Source organism: Takifugu rubripes, chromosome 14 (assembly GCF_901000725.2).
Source record: "Takifugu rubripes chromosome 14, fTakRub1.2, whole genome shotgun sequence".
In the NCBI taxonomy this organism is placed as follows: Eukaryota; Metazoa; Chordata; class Actinopteri; order Tetraodontiformes; family Tetraodontidae; genus Takifugu; species Takifugu rubripes.
In genome coordinates this window covers 13,361,361-13,383,908 of record NC_042298.1, presented here as the reverse complement: position 1 = coordinate 13,383,908, position 22,548 = coordinate 13,361,361, and the positions used below count along the sequence as shown (strand labels likewise).

At 43.4% G+C, this 22,548-nt stretch overlaps 1 protein-coding gene and 1 long non-coding RNA gene across 2 annotated transcripts in view; one reads left to right on the top strand and one right to left on the bottom strand.

The window, feature by feature from the left end:
• Positions 1 to 22,548, top strand: part of pdgfc (platelet derived growth factor c) — a 31,855-nt gene that overhangs the window by 972 nt on the left and 8,335 nt on the right. Inside the window, exons 3-5 of the mRNA XM_029847763.1 lie at positions 4,529 to 4,603; positions 4,719 to 4,772; positions 20,428 to 20,620. Of these exons, the coding sequence (XP_029703623.1) occupies positions 4,529 to 4,603; positions 4,719 to 4,772; positions 20,428 to 20,620 (322 nt within the window). The remainder of the gene's footprint in view (positions 1 to 4,528; positions 4,604 to 4,718; positions 4,773 to 20,427; positions 20,621 to 22,548) is intronic.
• On the bottom strand, positions 5,145 to 5,439 carry LOC105417412 (uncharacterized). Its single transcript, XR_965088.2, has 2 exons — positions 5,338 to 5,439; positions 5,145 to 5,194 (listed from the first exon to the last, which is right to left on the bottom strand). It is a non-coding gene; the product is annotated as an uncharacterized lncRNA (long non-coding RNA).

Here is a 22,548-nt window from a genome sequence, read left to right as displayed (position 1 = left end):
TTCAATATAAACTTGCAAATGTTCGACAATATTTGGATATGAAGAGCTATACGAGTTAAACTAAAGTCTTTAACGTCATTGTTAATCAGTTCCATTGCAATTTTTACTGCCTAACTGCATTTTTGCCTAACTGTAATTTGTGGTTTGGAGCAGGTGTATTAGTCCAATGAATAATAATGCTTCTCATCTTAGTTTTAACTGTTCAGAGGTGAAGCTGAAATAATGCCACCTCCACTGGAACCACCATTATATTGATCAATTCTTACGGATTTTCTATTCATTGACTCATTGCCTCAATGTGTCCTGCTTGGCTGCATGACCAGGTCTAATGCAGACAGGCAGTGATGAGCTCAGAGTTAGCTGACACTCCCCCCCCCCCCCCCCCCCCCCCGCCTTCCCCCCCGAAAGACTCCACAGGTGGCCCGTACCAGTGTCTAGACTCTGGGTATGGGAACCTCTCGGGGCATATCGTCTGTGTAAGCACGCATTCTTAAGTGGAATTTGACTCAGTCTTTAGGAATACGCAGTGACACATGCTACGAATAGAATCCCTCGAGCAGATTTGAAACAGATTTCTTTTCTTATGACCACATCAGCTTGGATCTGAATTTTAAAGCAAAAAAAAAAAAAGTCATTTTTGATTTAAACCTCCTCTTCAGTGCTTACAATAAAAAATAAATTCCACTGCAGATTAATACCACGCTGATCTGCTTTTCCCTGCAGTTCTGGTCTATATCTCACCAGTGTTATGTCAAACAACACGGGAGGCCTGTCCACATTGATCCCTGCGGGACAATTTGGCCTGCCGAGGCTTTTCCATTTGCATAAACATTAACTTTTTGTTTGTGTCCGGAAAAGTTCAGTGGCAGACTGGAAGCGCCATCTTTGATGTATCATTTGCGGGTTGGACAAAAACATCAAGTTGGGTTAGAAAAGCAATTTTGTGTGGTTACAATACATAATGCACTGCAGATACGTCAGCTGCTGGGTTTTGTGTGTGGTTACTTTTCATCCAGATGGAAATAGATGTTTTAAGGTTATTTTTACTCTTATCTAATTTTAATGGGTTGGGTTTTCTTTCCATGCAGAACAAATGGAAACTTCCCTCAGAGAAGCTTAGCAGAGTGACGTGATAATACTAAAAGTCCCTCAAATGGAGATTTATTTTAACTGAAGAGTCACCGTTTAGAATCCAACCTAAATAGCGCACACACGTGCAAAAACATGCTTGTGGAAGTTTAAGTTATAGGATGCAGGGAATTACAACCGTCAGAGTTCAAAAACGCATTATCCATTATTAAACAATGAAATTAAGAGTAAAGTGGCTGCATTTCATGTATAATACCTCAATGGGATGCACATTTTAATCAACCAAAACATAATCTATACACGAAGGGTTGAGTATCCTTCAGTTCCAGTGTGGAAAACATATATCAGACATTTGGGCTCGCATATCAGTTTTAAACTAAAATACAATCCTCAGGAAGAGCAGCCAATGAGGATGCAGAAGTCTGAAAAGTGCTCCAAATAGAACCTAGTTTCACTCCCAAGTCAGATTTTGATGCTGAGCTAAAATGCGTCAAACAATGATGTGACAGTTCCCCTCCTCCCGGACCAAATCCTGAATCATGCATGGTGCACCATGTTACAAAATTTAGATGATAGTCACGCTACTACATGACATTACTGCATGAGCACACACACTGCATCTTTGACCGTGCAAGAGCTGCAGAAGTGGGCTGCCACATCACCATTTAACTGAAGGATTCAAGGAACTTTATTGTCTAACAACACACATTAACAAATGGGATGAACTTTACACTCAGGTCCCAGTTATAACCTTTTAAAAGGCTTATGAAAAAGCGAGTTTTGGCACATTGATTATTTATTTTCATAACTAAATAAAGATGTTTTAAATATTGCATTCTACGTTGTATTCCCATAGCAGGTAAATGGGGAAAAGTGTCTCCTTGAAAATAATCTCTCCCCAAAATTAGCATGTTTAAAGTGTTAAAAATAAAATATATCAATGGGTAAACACCATATCAGAACCTTTTCTTGGGTCTGATTTTCAATCAAAAAACGTAATAGTCCACAACTACTAAGTGTAACAAGGACTCAGTGGGCAGGAGCCTGGCTGCAGCCCTGTAGGGTACCACCAGGGGGCTCTAGTTTCAAAGCCAAATGCAGCCAGGGGCAATTAACACCCTAAAGTCCAAATCTTCAAAGTGGTAATTTTAGAGTTAAATATTGTACTAACTGTCAATATTGACTGATAAATGTGTGCAGGCCCCTGCGGAGCAAATATTAGCACATGACTGAACTAACAACTTATTATGTACAACACTGAATGCAAAAGACCCTAGTTTGTGGATATTTTTAGAACGTATTCATCATTTTTTAAATACTTTTCTTTTGAACTTCCAGTGGAAGCCACAGAGTCCCCCCCGATGGACCACACAGTAACAGCTCCTGCTGCCTCTACTGGAGCTTCGGCCTTTTAAATGAAGTCATCTCAAAAGCGTTTTTCCTTCCCCCTGAGGTACATTAATGTGCTACGATGAGGCTTTAGCCAACGCATCCACCCTTTCCTGTTTCACTTCCTTTCACCTGGAATCAAATGAGGGCATCCCACTCAGCGACAGATGTTGGAACGATGGTGCGTGTCCCCAAAAAAGGCAAAATTCCACTGGGAATTACCACCAGTGAATTCTCATTTGGGGACTTTTCCCACTGTGCACTGTGGACACAGAAACTCTCTGGATGGCTTGTCTGCGTAAATCAGCTGTGCCCCAAAAGGTCTTTCTTGCTTCTAATTTCCTCTGTTTATTCTATTTCTTTGTATCAAAGCTTGAGCTTTTCACAAGACCACCGTGGGAGTGGCAATCAAATGTGGACGAGACAAAATACCCGGCTTTTACAGACAAAACCTCAAGAAGGGAATGAGTGTATGCGTTTGCGTGTGTGTGAGCGTGTTTGCTAGGAAGGGATTCCACAATTTTGAAGTGCTGACATCTGCTGCAGGCCCTAGCAGGGATGGAATGTGATACTCTCCTTTACACAAAGGGCCTTGGCCCTTGTAGCAGGCACAAGAGGACCTCTATAGGTCCTCCTCCATGGAGGCAACATACACACACACACACACACAAACACACACAATGAGCGTTCCTTCCTGATGTCTTTTTTCCAGCCATTAACTTCAATTATAACCTCCGAAGCTTCCTTATGCCTCGATACTGGTAGATGGCTAAACTGCACTCTCTTCTTTAAGGAGGTAGTTTGTGAACTATGTGAGACTGGGGGTAAATTGCTGTTGCATTGCATCATCTGTCTGGCTCAATGGGTTCAATATGTCTGTCTCTCCTTTGATTTCAGTGTCTGTGCTGCAAGCAGACTTACAGCTTGCAGTGCACGGGGAATACGCTGGCGGATTTGCCAACAAAAGGAGGGACAAGAGTGTGCTGGGGAGAGGGGAAATTGGGAACAGGTGGGGGAACTGCTCCAATTGCTGCCTCTGCTTTGATATGACAAATTGAGAAGCCCCTAAACATTTCCTTCCACGGCGAGACCCCAGCAGAATGTGCCACACTTTTATGAGATGCTTTGTACGGAAATACAAATGTCACACAAAACGTTCAACTGTCACATTGATTTACTCAATAATTTATGTTATTATCTACCTTGGTGATTGCAAGACATCAATACAGTGCTTTGATAGCAGGAAAATAATATATTAATATATAAAATAGTATATAAGTAATTTGACAAGTCCCAATTTCCCACTTTTGTGGGGAAAAGACGTTCATTGAGCACCAAATTACACACACACACACACACACACACACACACACACACACACACACACACACGATAGAGTTACTGAATATTTGTACTCAAAGGGTGCATAGCTGTTAAAAAAAAATGTAGAGCAAGTGGGACGTCCCGTGCTTGTGACACGAATATTGGTTGAGAGAGCTCATTGGACAGGGCAGCCGAGTCAACGTGCTGAGGAGTTTGGAAGTTGTACTTCGTGCACAGCACCTGTTGTGCAGTCACTTGGCAGTCCCCAAAGAGCCAACCCTCGACAGCGCGCAGCGATACTTTATCTTGGTCTTCTCCGACTTACGTCTCACCAGTTAGGGGAGTTCTCCGTGTTCCGAAAGCATCCAGAGCACACATAATATCAGGTTGCCAGACTCGCTCGACGCCTCCGAGAGTGTTCGCTTTGGCTGTAATGCGTAAAGATCCGCGGAGATTTGCACAGACGAAGAGGAGAACCTACGGCGAATGCCCGCCTCAGCTAAAATGCCCTTGTGCCACAGCTGATATGTTTTCAAAGACTCGGTTTTATAACCAGTCTCGGGATTATCACTGAACTTTTTGTCTAACTCATCAAACTTTTCACGGAACCAACAGGTGCGCACTTGGATTGCGCCGAATCTGCAGCTTTGGAGGAGGATTTTCTCTGAACTTAAGGAAATATAAGTTCCGTTTTTCCCCAGATCGGACTGATGAATAAGATTATGAGGATTTTATTATGTGTTGATTCTCTCCAAATGTATCCCCGAGAGCGCCGGTGTCCTGTCAACGACGCGCGTGTGTGGTGAGACAGACCATCCCGTCAAACAGCGTTTTGTGTTCGCCAGCACCACTCATCCAAATGATCCTTCCATTATTACTCCTTCTTGCATCGCTTCTCCAACAATATGGCTCTGAAGCTGAATCAAGTCACGTCAGCAAATTTAACCCTCCAGGTGTGAAAGAGCAAAACGGTGAGTTTTCACTGCAACATTCACTTAAACGTTTATCAAACTTGCTGTGGGAAGCTTAGAACTCTGGAAACAAGTAGGTTTTTTTTTTATTTTATTTTTTTTAAATGCATCTCATTCACTTGTTGTGAATGACGGTGTTTTACCCACGTTAACCCGAATCAGCCAGGACAGGAAGTTAGCACTATGCATTAAAGGGAGAGAAACAGTCTGAAATCCCAGGTCTCCACAAATGAAAAGCCACCATTTATGCAGCAGCTGTGGCTCCAGGTGATGTGGTTTGTAATCAGGTTCACCAAACCAGTTCTGCCATCAGCCTCAGCCTGAACATGATGGTAGCATGGGTCCATAAGAGTTCTGCGCTGATCTTTTTTCATCCATTTGGTAATCCCCATGCCTAGCTGGGTAGCATCTGCTTCAGAGATCTAGTACAACAAAAGAATCAAGTGCCAGAATGAAATATTGAGCATCTGGTGTGCTGACCAGAGTCCCCTGAGTCCAACTCATGTGCAAATTAGTGAGGTTTCAGTCTACATTCATTCTTAATATCAGTGTAATTAAAAGTGACCTGCAACCTCCGACTGGCTCCTCTGATGCTTCAGATGTATCAAAAGGCTGAAAAATTGATGGATGTGTGATGCGGGTGGTTGATATTCCAAAAAGCCTCTACACTGGGATGAGACAGAGATTTACACAGCAGCTCCATCTTGACGGAGCTTTACCGTTCAGGCTCCAGACTTCAGTCGTCCTTGTTTTAGGACACGGAGCGCTGCCTTCCCCACAGTAAGGGTCAGGGATGGGAAATCAGAGGCTCCTCCGGGGCCCTTGGCATTTAATCAGAGTGACTGAGAAAAGAAAACAACGGGGAGGAGAGAGGGGAGGGCAGAAGATGAAGTTAGCAGCATAGAGGAGCAGCGGCGTCAGAGTACAGAGACGTTAAACTGTCAGAGAGCTCTTTAAAACAGCAGTCACACCTTGGTGGAGGGCGAAGCTGGCCGTGGCTGTCTGTAACCTTTGACTGGAGAGGCTGAGCATTCACCTTTCTGAAGCACTTGATTGCTGATGCTCCACGATGTGATATCGATCTCTGAGAGGCACAGAGCCAGACCTGTCCGGCATGCTTAGCAGCTGTGGCCTGCACTGTTAGATTCCCCGGTTGTTTAAACCTGGCAACCGGCTTCTGACGACTCCATCGATATCAGTGAGGGCTGCGTCCCACAGAGGGCCCGGCTCTGTGAAACAACCATCTGTCGCAGTAAATGATCTGGACCAGGGTTTCAGAAGATTCCTGCAATACAGATTGTGTGTTATTAAAAAATATGAGCATTTCCTTCCTCTGCCACGGAGGATTATGTCATAATCTGTATCACGGAAGCCATGTTCATGTGCGGACCATATGACCGATCGTGCCGTGATTATTAGGAAAACCCGGGGCTGAAAATGACGTCTGTGTACTGGGTTTACAGATGATAGAGTGTCAGAAGTATATGCAGAAAACATTCACCTTCTCTGATTCCCTCTTTAAGTTAGACCCGCTCTTTGATTTTACTACCTCAGAAACGTAGTCACAGGTCAAAATTCAAGCATGCAGCACGCCCTCGCTTCGACCCAAAGCTTTTTATATGTATTGTTTGACATTTCCAACACAAGGCTGTGTTTTCATGTCGACACAGCCCACCTCTAGCAGGCCCCAGCACTGGTGGCAAACATTATCAGGATGTGCGGATTACCTGCAGATATTCCCACATAGTTCCCCTCCAGCGCAGCTTGAAAAAGTATGTGACGCACAAGTTTTACCAGTGATCACAGAGGTTGCTGTTCCGTTGAAGATTACGAGATTAGGGGGGAGGAGTGGGGTTAAAAAGGTCACGGACTGATGTGGACCACGAGCATTTTGGAACATACATGCAGACTCCAAGATACAGAGGTGCATTGTGCATTCATTAGATTATAATGTAGACAAATAAGCAGTATAGACCCGGGATCTAAAAAGGGAAATGAGTGTGGGTGGTCTTGCTATGAAGCCATACTGCTTCGAGTGTTGGGCGACGCTGACATCATTCATTCATTCTTGGCGGAACAGTTAGAAACGGGAGGAGTTGTGTGGATAATTAGTGGTTTGCAAAGTAAAGGTGCACTTCATTGCTTTGGCTCCTTTGACTCCTTGAAGTGAGCAATTATGTTGGATTAAATAAAAAAACTTTTCGTCTTCAATAACCCAGCCCAGAGTGCATGCTCCAGTTTGAGAAGGCATCACCCAAAATCCCCTAAACGCACTTAAAACAGCAATCCAGTCGTAGCCAAGTCATTTATGGGGGGTAAAAAAAATGAAAAATATCCTTCAAAACAGATTTACCCTCATTACATTTTTGATTTCTTCAGTTATGGATAAGTAAAGAGTTCTAAGCTGTGTTGCAGAAGTCTTTCGTGGCTGCTGGAAAACTGTCTGAAAAAAGAAACCAAAGGTTTTGAATTAATAAATACATTCACAGCATGTGATGGAAATTTGGACACAATAATTAAAGACATCATGTTCTTTGGTGTGGATTTGGATGAAAACATGGATTTCAGGTAACAAGGCTGTCATGTCCAGACCCACAGCAGTGATTTACGCCTTGTAGGTGAGTGCTTCTCCTGCAGGGAGCCGCTCTTGTGTCCAGCTGGCTTTTGACTTTCCGCAATGTTATTTTAAGTGGTTGCCATAGTGTCCAACTCTGTTTTTAATTTGAAATTATGGGACGCTTCTTGAAGCAGTGGAGCAAACCTGGCTGAGTTTGGAATCTCCATTCATTCTTTAATAAAGGTCAGATGTTTCCTGCGCTTGCTTCCTGGGAAATCTTGTTACTAGTTTGAACTGGGCCGTACTTTAATGGGCATACTCTGAATGAATGATCGCAGCAGTTAATCATCGTGGCGCAATGGCCGAATAAAACGGTAAAGGAAGGAAGTCGGCGGGAGGCAAATCAATTAAAACAAGTTTATTATTGTCATCAGAGGATATGAATTAAGGCTTTTAAAGCTAGTTGAAACTTCAGATTTTCCTCTAGTTCCTAAAAACAGTGGTCCCCGGGTAAACATTTACAGTAGGAGGGGTTGAAAAGCGGCCACACATGTGCTTAATGTGAATTTTTCTTCACAATATCAGCCAAGAAAAAAGAAAAACACTCAACAGAATGATGTCTGTGTCTTGTAGCTGGAGGGGATTTCCCCCCCAACATCTTGAGTCCTACTGGGGGGACACTGGATAAGATATCCATGTTTTCCCTTTCAGAGCTGTTTGAACAAGAAGTGCTGTATTTGGCAGAAGAATTCCATCACCGCCTGTGCGTGGTTTGTCATTTCCAGGCAGTCTGAAGTGAGATGAATCATTAAAAGAAAAATAAAGTATTGATTTTTAAAGTGGAATTATTTCACGACCCTGGAAACTGAACTGCCTAAAGTCCAACCAGAGGTCTGAAAAAAACTGAACATCCACATCACTTAAAGTTGCAATTTGATGTCTCCTCCACTCAAGAAAGGCTGGATGAAGTATTTAAACCCTCTGGAAAATGATTTATTTTCCCAAGTTGCGAAACCGCGAGTCTGCGAAGGCATCGTGTTTTGGTCTGTCTGACGTGTGTTCGCGAGGCTGAAGCAGCGCGTTGCGGACTGGTGGTTAAACGAAGCTGGTACAAAAAGAAGGAATGAACATTCAGCTTCATGATAATAAAAGATTTAGCCACTTGTGGGTAACAACATTATTTATGGAGTTATAAACGCCACAAAGTGGATTTGTATAAATCCTGAGGCTGTTTGAGTCTGGATTCTGCAGTAATGAGGCATGTTGCAATTAAATGATAAGAAATGGGTCAATTAAATTAATAAACCAAGAAAAGTGATTATGTGCTTGTGTGAAACTCGCTTCAAAGTTGGTGGAGAGCGTGTAGCATCCGAGGTTGGCCAAGTTGAGTTGTAGCATGGGCAAGGACTTGCACATCTGTGAGTCACGGGTGCTGGTTTGGTTGCCTAATTTCTTCAGAAAATTCTGAAAGAGGACATAAGCTAATGCACACTCATGTACAGAGAATGCAAAGCTTTGCCTTTTTAGAAACTCTACGTCTTTGCTCTGCACTGGCTCTATTTCCCACACCCACTTTCCCTCCATATTAGGCTGAATTCTTATCTACTGAGTTGGTTTCACTGAAGGCTAATTTAGCATCCTTAGCAGGAGGACTTTGTGAATGCTATCAGTTGTTTCTCCATTGCTACTCAATCAGCTCAGTATATTGTGACCAGCTGGCAGAGGGTAAAAAACAAGGAGGAAAAAACCACTTGCCAAGTGTATCCCTCCAAAATTACTGAGTTGGGGAAAAAAAGCAGAGTATATAACTGGAGATTCCTAAACAAAGCTCCCCAAATAGTCTCAGTGCAACTCTGGTGGGCAGAGAAGAGTCTCAGCCTCTCACAGTCTAAACACGAAGGGTGGAGTAAATCGACTCTGCAGCCAGGCTCTGTCAAAGCCAGAACTCCTCATTCATTGTGACACAATTTCCATCACTTCCTGTCCTGGGCTTCTGTTTCACACTTGTCCCTCGCAAACTGCTGCCATGAGCATTTCAATCAGTATTGTGGGAGGGGGGGGGGGGGGGGGGGGCTTTTGAAATATGGCTGCACTTTTAGTAAAGATTGCAACTCTTTGTCATGTCACCAGTTGAAAATAAACGTGGTTTATGTTGCCTCCATCATCTAATCCAACGTTATAAAGCATGAAGAAGAAATCCCCTAATCAGACAATGCTTTGCATTCATGCAGCGGAGGACTGATCCCCCAAAACAAAGATTTTCATTGATATAAACTTAGATCAGAACCTGAGAGACTGACATTGCCAGCATGGCTCTTTTTTTGTTTGCACAAACCACATTTTACATAAATCTGTCTTATGACAACTGGAATTTCACTGGATCAAAAATCTTGGCAGCAGTGTGGGTTGACCTTGGACCGTATTTCTGGAGGGCACGTCTGCAGAGCTTAACAGATGTCATCCCCTCCTCTCAGAGAGGAATTTCAAAGTTTTTCTGCAGCACTGAGTAGGCATCACCTTGCGGTTGACTGACGGAGAGCTCGACGCGGATCGTGCAGCGGAGATTCCCGCAGCTGTGTCTTTAACGGTGGGATGGAAGCAGACTTGATGACTTCAGACACGCTTTCATCACCACCTCCTGCTGTGTCCCCTCTGGTCCTTGCGGAGGAACTGTGGCTTATTTCTGAGCTCATGCAGTGATGGAGACGACATCGTCCACTGTTTTCAGCCCATTTACATGCTGTATAAATTAGCCCATGTCAGGGAAATGCAGGCCATTGTGTCATTTTAAGTAAATTACTGGAAAGAAACAGACTTTTTAAAGGGTTTCTCTCACAGGTCCTTGCGAGACATTGTACCAAAAACTATAAAATTTGCTGTGTGTTGCACCTCTTCCCGATTTTGCACTCAGGAATGCCACATAAACATTGCGGACGCAGTTGCCACATTATCTTGACTGGCTGTTTCATCACTGCTGTGTCAGGACGACTGAAACAGTTTCGCTTCGGAACCTGATGCTCGACTTCCACTTCCTTCTGATAAAACTGTCCTCACTGTGTGTGACAGAGCGACTGCATTCATTAGATGCAGGAGATGCTTCATGGCTATCAAGCGCCATTAATGATGCTAAATTTAGATCGTGTGTGAGCAGGGAGAGCTGCTGATGCATGAGAAGGCTCAGGCAGTCCTCCGTGCACACAGTGCACAAAGTGAAGGGTGCACATCTCAATTCAAAAGACATTCGGGTTCAATAGCTGTTGCAAATCTCCAAAAACCTCTCCTTTAGTATCCGTGAGGGTCGTGCGTTCCTCAAGTGTCCACGAGAAAACATTAGACTGACTAAAATGCTTAAAAGACAGCTCGGATAACTCGCATGCCGATGGAAATCACCACCCGTGCGCTTTTTTATTGTGCCTACTGGGAGAGGTTGCGAAAGAAAGGAAGCAGAAGCTATCAAATGGAGGCGTGGAATATCACGACTGTAATGCATTTATAGGGGAAATAAAATACACACCTGTCCCAGTAATTATCTGCAGCTAGCCGACCCCAGCTGGCTGGATTATGTCACCCAGCACATGGTGAGATGTGATATACGACACTTTGCCACTGCCGTACGGACACGGTAACCCAATCACGCACACTATTTTGAGAAAGTATGACTTTTCTCAGGCATAAATAGGTTTTTAGTGTGGCCTGGTTGCACGCTGACATTGCCTGCTTATGCTTGAATCCTCATGGGAGGGTATCCATTTCTAAGGCCCAAATGGAATGAAAACGGCTATTATGACTGGCTGGAATGGTTTTGCCAACTGTGCCTGCGTTTCTGTGTGTAGTTGCCTGCCCTCTGAACACCATCTCCTCCAAAAATCTCCTTTTAATCAGATCACGGGGAACCAGCTGGAATATGTTTTGTCTTGAAGCAATAACTTCCTACCCCATTACTCTGGCAGCCAGTTCTGCCACTGAGGCGGAATTTCATTTTACTGTTTTTACTCTAATGATTTATAATGCAGTGGGCGATGTTATTATCCATTTCATCTCCCTGAGGTCCTCGATCGGGAATGCCATGACTTGATGATTTGGATACAGCTTGCACACTGTTACTTTGTTGCAGCATGTGAAGCTGCCATCCTTGTTCCATGTTAAAAACAACTTGGCAACACCAGCTGGTTTACTGGAAGAGTGCATTTTATGTAATCAAAATTCCTGCACTGACACAGTCGGATTCTTCCAGTAAGTCAGTCAGCGATGTCCTTTGCCACTTTATTTGTCTCTTTTTCACTTTGTGGTCCTTTATCTGTTTTAATTGTGTATCACACCGACTCTGATCTTTCCGCCTGGTTTATTTGCGTTACCTTTTCTGAGCTATAACTTTACATTCATGAGGGGAAAAAGCAGACAATCAGGCGCTAATGGAATATTTCTATGCATTATGTGGGTTGCAGCAAACATGCTTTTGACATCTTGAGATGGAAATTTATATTCAAAGCATCGTTGCCAGTCAGTTCTTAATCACACACGGGGGATTTCTAGCTTTCTAATGCCCTAATAATCACCAACTGCTGCAGCCGCTGATGCTAGAGGAAGAAAACAAATTTACAAAGCCAGCACGTCTGTTCATTGCCTCCGATTAAATAAATAATACATGGATACGCTCTTTGAGGCCCTCGATACCTCTCGGCTCAAACAGTCCAACCAGAATCCTAAAGAATCGAGGGTGTTTCTTCGTGTCTTTTCTGAACATTTTGACTCCACTTTCTTCTTCACACAGAGGATTGTGTGATCTGAATTCTGAGAGGAAGGTAGCTCAGCAACAAGTGTGTGATTGTTCTCTACCAGCTCAACCACCTCTTTCTCCTCCTCCACTGTCTTCAGCTTTGTCTGTATCTTGTCAACATTTCTAAGGCTGCCTTCAATAAAGCTTTTTTTTTACAAACTCATAAAGTAGCCTCAGATCCATGCCAGCTAATATGTCACCACCAGATAAAGCAGATCTCTTCATGCACGGCCCCGCGCTGGCAACCAGAGTTTGTTCAACGTGTGCACCTCCTCAGCTGTCGACAGGATGCAGAAAAGACTCAGAGGGCGCCGAGTTCACATTCTCTTGATGTAGGTTGCAACATTGGAGGCTTGTGGTGATGGATTTTACACATTTACAAGCATGTTTTACATTCATTTTTTGGTGCCAAGGTTTCATAGTCAGGGTGAAAGTGTGCTCCATTGTATCAAACCCATAAATTGTTGCATATGAACGTTGGAAAAGAAACTTATCACTTTCTGTAATTCACTAGAGCTTTACATGTTGTGGTGCACGTGAATTTATTGATTGGGGGAACAAGAGTCTTTATCGTGGTTGAGGTATTTAAGTTTATAAATTTCGATTTTACTTTTCTCTCTTTTAGCTAAAATCCTTGTGATTGCATTAGCTATAGATTTGCATGTTCTTTGATTAGTGCCAGAGCGTTGCCCCGGCAACAGAAGTATGACTGCTTTGGAAAGAATTCTATAAAGCATCCATGAACTGAATTTGCACAGCTTTGCAATTACACAATAACTTTTCTTCTAAAGAGAATGAACCTGCATATACAAAGTTACTGAACTCCTCCGCGGACGTTTTCTCTTAAAACATCAATTTTTCTCATTATCTAATCTGGAAATTGCTACTCACGTCAGCTCTGCAGATCCAGGTACAAACTTGCTTGGTTTATTAAAGCCAGCCCTTTGGCAAGCTGTTATTCTGGGATGTATGAGCAGGCACTGTTCCTTGATTTTTGAGGACGCGCATTTGTTAAAACGCTGGAATCAGGTTTGATTGAAAGTATTTCAAGCTGCGAGGCCAACAGTTTAAATCTGAGGGGATTTTTCTGGGGGTAGTGAAGTAAATGTGCTCTTCACCTATTTGGCATCACGATGCTTCACGTGGCTGTAGTGAGTGTGGCAACAGGCTTAAAAGTGTGTGAGCGAGAGCAGGATGTTCGAGGAAACGAGCAGTTGTGCTCTGCTAACCCTCCCTCTGTAAATAGAGGTTGAAAGGACTATACTTTCATTACCCTGGCTTCTGCACTGCAGCGCCTCTTCTCCAGACAGCTGGGACCAAAAGGGCTATGAGGGCTTGGTGGGGTGGCTGTAATTAGAGATCTGGAGCAACCCACTGCAAGAAATCATGCTTTATCTAGAAGTGGAGCGAGGCAGTGGAATGTTGTACTCGCTGCTGAAGCCTTCCTTGATTTTTCTCCTTATTCATCACTTTACATTAATTTAGCAAACCCCTAAAAAGATCTAATGATCAGCATCGTCTGAAGGTCCTCTTAGAGTAATGTTGAATGATGAAAATGGTGGAATTTGGTTGGAATTTGATTCCTTTTTGCCGGGCAGTTCCTCTGTGGAGACGGGGATTTCTTTTCTTTTTCTCCCAAGAAGGAGGTCTGTGTTACATCAGTTATTCAAGATAAGATTAAAGTGCTGGGATAAGTGGAGGAACATGTGTGAAGATGAATCGATTCACCATGTGAAGCTGACTGTAACCTAAGCCTGACTGATATTGTGATGCAGATACTGTATGTTCAGCCTGTGATCACTCCAGGAATTTTTGGTAGGAAACCTCGAGCCCATGCAAGCCCTCAGATTTGAGAGCTTCTGTCAACTAACCTGAACTGTGATCAGCCATGAATCATTTCTCGTCCAAGTCACTGTAAAAAATGAAATGATCGGTCTTTGATCAGGCGTAATGGCAGGGTCTGGATCGTGTATGGCGAAGCTGCGGTCCAGTCTGGCTCGCCACAGATCAAACTGTAATTTTCTCTCAGCATCCAGCTGTCCAGCTCACAGATGTGACTACAAAGCAGCCTGGAGCTGCCTTCCACAGCTGTGGAGAAATGTTTAAAATACATGCCATCCATCCCTCTGCTTGGTTTCCAGCTCAGAGGGAGGGCTTTCAGGAAAAATTTACCTCAAACTTTTACCATCTATTCGATCTTTTGAGAGTGTTTTCAGACAGAGAGTCTTAGTTTGGGGTCCTATTGGTGCCTTTGATTGGTTGCTGATGTTGGATGTCAGTATGTTTCCAACAACCCATAAAAACCACAATGCCGACGACCCTGGATTGCGACACATCTGACAACTGACTGGGAGGTCAGTTCATCCATCTCAAAAAATGTTGAAATGATCATTATTACGCAATTATATTACAAAGTGGAGGAGTTTGATTCCACAGTGTGATGTGACCTGTCGCCTTCTGCAATAATGGAATTAGTCATTAGTGCTCATCAAACATATTATGACCTTAGTTAATTCATTTTTACTTTCCTACCGAATGTATGACACAGCTTTATTCTAATCAGTTAATGGTAGAAATAAAATGTTATTAAATGTCATATCCATGAATCCAGTTAAAGAACTGATGGATAAGACAGATCCAGGTGGGATTTGCTGAAAAATAATGTAATTTGGGTGTAAAAAGAGAAGCCCAGGAGGCCGGAAGGATGATATTTTGTTTGATTTTGCAGCTGATACATTTAAGTCCAGATTCCGGGGGCTCGGATACATAATACCAGAGGTTGGACCGTAGTGAAAAGACTGACACTCAATCATCCGCCTTCTGGATGCCGAACACAAGTGTGGGCACTAATTAGAGGCTCTGAGAGCTGGTTCAGGGGTGGGGAACCATTGTAACCTGAGGAGAAGCTGTTGTGTGGTGACAAGTTTCAGTCGCTCAGCTGGACAGGCGAAAGCCCAGAGCGGGGGGGGCTGGAAGTCTTCAGCATGTCAGCTTCCAGCACGGCACTGCCTGTGCACGCACACTACTGTTCATTCACTATTATTAACAGCCTGCAGCTGCCCGGCTTATTTTAACCCTAATCTTAATTTTTCATCTTTTCTCCTGTAACACTTGAAGGGCACGTTTGCCTCGCAGTTATGGAAGTTAAAACCTTCAGACTGGTGGGCTTACAGCTGTCAACACTGGCATTTGTTGAAGACTTATTTGGCAATTAGTTTATGTTAATGGTTTTCCAGCAACTAGGAGTAAAGTCTTTTCTATTAATACATATTATTTGATGTATTTTAAGGATTCAGTTCGATGGTTTTCCTGCTGCGAGGTATTGACGTTCATTTTAAAGGGGGAAACTATTCTTCAGCAGCGCTATTCAATCAGAATGACAATTCTCTTCATTCCTAAAGAACATCATTCTGATTGCAAATATGAACCTGTGGCTGTTGGTGTGGGGAGGCCGCAGAGCAGAGACCCACCGCTGACAGACAAACTAGCAGCATCGCGCTGGGCCATCTGATCTGAAGTGCAGATGTTTGCCTTTGCCTCTGCAGTAGGTGTCAGCAGAGGTCCCTGCTCCCCACTTATCCTGGTTGACCTCTTTGGTAGAGAGAGAAAGGGCAGAGGGACCACCCATCACTTCACCCGAGGACCTACTGAACCATCCTAGAAATGATTGGCACCTTTCAAATATTGCCGAGAGGAACAGTTCTCCACTAGAGAGGTTTGTTAAGGAGGTAGTTTTTAACCCGGCAGCAACATTGGAGAGCATTCAGAAGCTTTCTTCTTGAATTTCTTAAATGAGAGGATGCTCATCCTGTAGGTGTTGGGTCAACTGGAGGACAGCCACGCGCCCCTGTTTGGGATGTTGGATAGATGAGCAGCGATTAAAAGAGAATATTGTGCACTGGTAATGCTTTCAGCTGCTCCACCATTCTATATTTGTCTTGGGCCTCATGACTGTTTCCTCTCTAAACATTAAATGTGCAAGTAAAAGCATGTTTACATGTATTCTGCTGTGAGCATCCTTTGTAGTGATGTTGCAGTGATGGGAGAGAGAGAACAGTTAGTACTGGTGAGCCCCCTAGAGGTAAACAGCACTATTGCATCTCTATTTTGGATTATTATTTTAAATCTGCATGCCAACTGTGGTGTGACTGATGTTGCTTTCATAACACATTTTGCATAATAATACCATCATGCGTGGATGAAAACTAGGTTTAAAATGCCGTGATTACGGAGTGATTGATTACGGTGAAGTTGTCAGCCAAGCAAAACATGCCGATTACACATTTCACATTACTGTCAACTGATTAGTTTTTTTAACTGGTGGTTGTTGGTGTTTTGCAGCGTGATTTATGAGTGAAGCCAGTGACAGTGTTGTGTATAAACCTGATTTTCAGATGCACTGATAAGTGTGTATTTCTGTCCTAAATGTCCGTCGTGTACGTCCATAACCATGCAGTGTGTCTAACAATCCCACCATCACATTGAGTCATGATGAACATATTCATAGACTGTGTGTGCTCCTGAGCGACCTGCACCTCCGGCTCCTCGTGTTTCATCTGCAGAGTCTTCTCTCCAACACATGGCAGCATGTGCTTGGCAGATTCAGCCACGATGCCACGGAGCCACGCAATCGTTTAACGGTACGGGGGATTCCCGTGGCACGTTTCGGCCCCTTTATTTTTTGCCCAACTAACTGTAAACCCCAAAAAAAGCAATACATTTCAGAAGCAGGGTCAGGAATTTACCGCACCTGTACTGTCCTAATAAGCAACAGATGTGAGAGTGATAGCATTGAGCCTGAAAAGCTGAATTCTTGCCGGTTTTCCTGCGCCGCTCGAGGCCTCGCATTCATTTTGACTTGAGAAGGCAACACGGGTGAAATTAAAAGTCGTTTGGATTTTGTATCAGAGCGTCCCTGCTGTGGATTACCGTGCCGGGAATGACCGTCTTAAATGGTTATTGATCATGTATAAGGCTGCTTGGAGGACTTGGAGTGCGTTATTATCATTAGCCCGTAATATGTGAAAATAATATTAGCTGTATTTTCCAAAATCGAACCTCGCTGCGTAATCCATATTGATTTCTTTGAAATACATTTGTGTTTCTTTCATATTCTGAACTGTAGTAGTAAATAATGGCTTGAATATAACCCGCCTGATCTCACATTGGAGACGTGAATGAAGCATTTAGTGTTTTCCCAGGGCTGCGGAGCGCTGTGGCCTGAACGGTCCAAATTTTTCCAGAGGAAAGCCAAAGTTATGTCTAGAATATAATACTGTGCGGCTGCAAGATAAACTCCAAAGTTAACATCTTAATGTCGTGGGACACAAATGATATCATTCAAAGGGAGGAAAACTTAGCAAAACTACCAGATACCACAGCTTCTTTATTCCTCCCTAAGTTTTACTTGAAGGCATCTATCAGTCGTTCACGCATCTGCGTATTCCTTGCAGCTACACGTGTGCACACGGAGGTTTTTTAGTGTGCACGGACGGATGAGGACCTTTTCCATATTGCGCTTTATTCACTTTATGTGCCGCCGTAGAAGCAGAACCACTAATGATTGGTCGTTTGCACTAATGAAACAGAGAGCACAGCACATCCTCCACTACATGTGCAGTTTTGTTATGGTAGGGGAAAGGTTAATGTTTAACAGCATGAATGGTTCAGCTTCTAATGTGTGAACAAAGCACAATGGCTGCACTGTATAGGCCCCTATTTATTCAGAGTCACTTCCTCCCTTAATAGTCGGCTCTACTTTCCTCACAGAGGAGGGAAAAAAGTAGGTCAAGGAAAAGTCATGTTTGAGGTAATTCACTCTTGGGGACCACGTCTCTGATCATTAGATGACACTGGTTAACCCGCAGAGTGAGGTCATTTTCAAGTCAAAGTTAAACTGGGAATCCAGCATGACTGGTAGCATGTGGGAGGGATGGCGATGGGAAAGTTCAAAGGACAGACGTGTTTATCAGAAGGTAAAAGGGGGGAAAAATGAGTGAGACCATAAAGCAGCAGGATTTTCTACTTGAGACGAGTGAACAAAAGGTGAAGAACCTTTTCGAATTCTTCATGCACAAAAGAGGAATGCAGAGCCAGTTCTTCCCACCCACTGCAATTACTTTTGATACAGTTGAGAAAATTAAGCAGGATATTTGCAGAGGTTTTTGGGATTAAGCTCTTTTTCTTCATCCGTGCAGATCTGTGGAACGTAGTTTTGTGTTTCATATTATAAAATTTCCTTTTTCAGCATTTTTTTCCCACACAATTAGTGTCATCCAAATATATTTTCCAAGGAGAACATCCCTATAAGCAGATGTGTATTTATAATTATGAGAGCACATTATTCCTCTTCTTTCTGGCCGCTACTTTATGCATCTGCACATGTATATTCAATAATCGTTTTTCATATTCATCATGCATTTTATTAGCCCGTATGTGGAAGCCTACAGTAATTGGAAAGTAATTACAAATATGTCATTATGCTAAAGAGCTATGAGTTATTAGCATGAAGGCTGTCGGTTTGCTGAGCTCATGCTACCATCTAAAAACAGTCAGTCAAAGTGTGTTGACACTGCCTGCATCAAAGACTATCATCTGCATGACTGTAGAACAGAGCTGGAGGTGTATAAGGAACCAAATATGTGCCGAGATGTTGCAGCTGAATAGCACCATATCAGAAGCTAATGTCTGGGGCATGTAGCTTTAGCCTCTCAAATGCTGTCAAATAACATTCAATTTAGGGCTTTTTCACTTAACAAGGTTATATATTAACATTAAATGTGGAGAATTGACACTGAGTTGAGATTCAAACTGAGGCCTTTTGATCTGGAGAAACCGAGAGATGCTGCCCGGCTGTTTTTTTGATGTTTTTACAGCAGAAAACAGGACACAAGAAGTGTGGACGCTGGCCGTTAACCTGAGCACAAATCAAAGTGCACCACACGGATCAGCTCCCGGAATTACATTCACTGCAAAGCGAAGGGAAATGAAGTTCAGAACTTTCTGTGTGCACAATCCGGACTGCTGGTTACGCATCCATTTAATGTGATGACTAACATCCAGCAGCACAAAAATATCTCTTCTGGCTCCTTTGATGGTCAGACGTAGTGGACTGGTTCATACAAAAATAAATACAGCTGCAACCGGTTGATCATTTTCTTAAGTTTGGGTTTGTGCGGCTGTCACCACCTGATCGTAATCCTTGCTTTGATATCCAGATGATTTCTTTGAAACTATCCAGCATTATATTACTCATTTTGTAACAACCCCCCCACAAAAACCAGCACACAAGAACAAACTGTCTTAATCTCAGAGTCCAGACTTGTTTTTTGGCCTTTTGTTGTGAGATAAAACGGCCGTGGCTTCAGGGCATCATTGTTGTCATGGTTGTAGGGCTCAGGTGGAAATTTCCTGTCAGTGGGTTTTTTTCCCCTTCCTCTGTGAATGTATTAGGATGTAATAGAGCCCCGGGGGACACAGTGGCAAGCTCTGAATGGAATGAAATCCTCTGGAGGAATTTGTGGCTTCGCGGCTTGCGACACAATTAAACAGGAATCGTATCCTTTGTATCGGAGAAAACGAAACGGAGCGCGTTTGTGAGCGTGGACGGCAGCAGAGTTTGTCTTCTCGGCAGATGCATCTTAATGTTCACGTCAGTGGATTTACATTTTTGGGGCATTTCTGCGACTCGGCACTTTTTTTCGTCTCAGTGTCCATCTCGTCTTTAAGCTGTCGTTCCAGTGCTGACCTCCTCACCCCGACTCGTCTGGGTGCAGCAGAGGAATCCCCATGTGTGAGTCTGAGTCAGCCGCAGTACATAAACCACCTCCAGCCATATAAAACCCATATTAAAAACAGTGACATTAAAAGCATATCTATAATGCACTTTTTGGTCGTGCAAGTATAGCTTTCCTATTTATTTGGTTGTTCATATAAAATTACATGCTGTTGGCTGTGTCTGAGATTAAGCTTCCCTGTAAACCTTTCGTTCTTTCAGATAAATCATGTTTGAAAACTATTTCCATTTTATTCAAATATGTTTGGCTTTTCCAAACCCTCTGATGGCGAAAGAAAGGGGCCATAAATCCAGTCTTCATTTTCCAAAGTCATTCTTTAAATTGAATAGTTCCTATTCCATACTTCCTTCTAAAGGTTTTGACATATTTATGTATCATATAATAATGTTCCTGACCTATAAAACTGTGCCCTTGTCAGGTGAATGATCTATAGGAGTTCCATGGTGTCCAAATGATTTAATCCAGGCCAATTTATCTGCCGTATGTAATCCAGCAAAGAGCAAACATTCTTCCTTTCTCTTCCAGGAGTCCAAGATTCCCATCAAGAGAAGATCATAACAGTGTCTGGAGAAGGAATGGTCCAGAGCCCAGAATTCCCCAACACGTATCCCCGGAGCACTGAGATGGTCTGGAGACTTGTGGCCTCCGCTAACATGAGAATCCAGCTGACGTTTGATGAGAAGTTTGGTCTGGAGGATCCTGAAGATGGCATCTGCAAGTGAGAACGTAGCGCTAAATGCACCTCAAGCACCATGTTTTCCATCACGAGAGCAGAATCCACACAGCACGTCTGTGCTATCAGACCATGTAAACACCTCCACTGACTGTAGTGACCTCTGCCACCTTCTGTTTTCCTGCCCTGGCAGGTCGGGACGCTGTAATGTTCCACATTACAACACTGGAAACGGTGATTTAATAAACATACCCCCTCTTTGGAGGCATTCTACTCTGACATTTTTCATTTTGAGAGGTTTTATTGTGAGCTTTTATTGTATAAATAAAACCTGTTTCCATTCAGGAAATGGATAACCTCCCCCAGGATTTCACCTGAGCGTTGTGCCAGTCTTTCAAAAAAGACTTTCCTCCGCTTGATCAACCGGCTCCCAGAGAGCGGGGGGCTTCCCTGGCTGGCACGCCATTTTATGGGGTTGGGCTGGACAGAAGACGTGCCCTGTCTTTGCTGTAGCCCATCTGTAAAGATTTAGAGGGAGAGTGTGTGGCCATTTGTGAAATTGGCTTTGGTGCCGTGGCAGCTGTGAATGTTGAAACCCTGCAGCAGAATGATTTGTTTTGGCCCTTAATGGCAATAGATTTTATTTAATGCAGTGGACGTTTATACCTCCGCTGAAGTGACAGGCGCCTCCCTTTAACTGGCAGCACATAAACACAAACGCACACGTATGCACGCACTGTGTCCTCTGTTTTATGGAGGATCCATTTGAATTACGGCCTGGGTTTGCCTCTTTTGCTGATCAATTCAAACTGGAAATCCGAGCCCTGAAGAATCGATTTACCATCCGTGCGTCAGGATCCCCCCACTCCGTCAGCATCGAGTGGTTAGCATTTGCAAGAAGCTGCAGAGGGCATCTTTCTCGTCATTCCTTGGTAGCCTCCTAGTGGATGGCAGGCTAAATGAAAGTTTTTTCTACATTTTCGACCACACAGGTCTCATTAACGGTGCGTTTAAAAATGCAGGCCAATTCCAACCCAGATGCTAGCGTATAATGATACAGCTGTGATCCATATGATGTGCATTAGCATCACTCCTTACACACAGGACTGGATTGGATTGCTTGACTTCAACCTGACCCATAAGTAGCCTACACATGCATGTATGCATGCATTAGCGACACAGTTTGCACTCTTATTAGTGATGTGTCCCTGAGTCTGCACGTCTGCGCTAGGCCTTATTTAGGTTAATACGGTTATTTTTGTTGTTTAAATGCTCAAAAGAGATGTCTCGCCGTGGGGTGGAGGCAACTTTAGTGGCATCCTGCCTTTACAGGATGGCTCTGCTCAGGCTCCTCAGGGGAGACTGTTGGCAGGACAAAACCAACCTTTTCTGGGTCATCGCCAGTTGCTTCACATTTTTCAACCTCAAAATCACAAGTTTATCGAGGTGTTTCTCCTTTCTTTACATCCAAACATGCATCTTTCCACATATACACACAACAAATGTGTCATTCTGCTGATGGCACAGAAAAAACCCTACGATCGATGCCGCTCTGGCACCATTTTGTCACCGAGCAATGCGATGCAAATAAGCCAGAGTGTAATCTCTCGTCCAGTGATTCCCATGGATGAAATGATGAACAGCGAAAGGAAAGTGGAGAGCTCAGCCTGAAGCGAGGAGCCTCTGTTAAGATGAGTGGGAGTCTGTGGAGGAGAGATGCTCATCAACTATTCTGTTTGGCTGCGCTGGGATGAAAAGCATTCTAACCAAATCCACAGGAGGAGAGGCATATTGCAGAAAGATGGGCCTTGCAGCTGGTTGGCATGGCGATGGAGTCATGCTTGCCAGCTCAGAGAAAGAAAGAAAGCGTCTCATTCTTTATTCTGAAGGGAGATGACCAAAAAAATAAATAAAATAATAATAAAAAGTGTTCATTTTTCCTAATCTGCACCCTTCCAGTGGTAAATATTGGA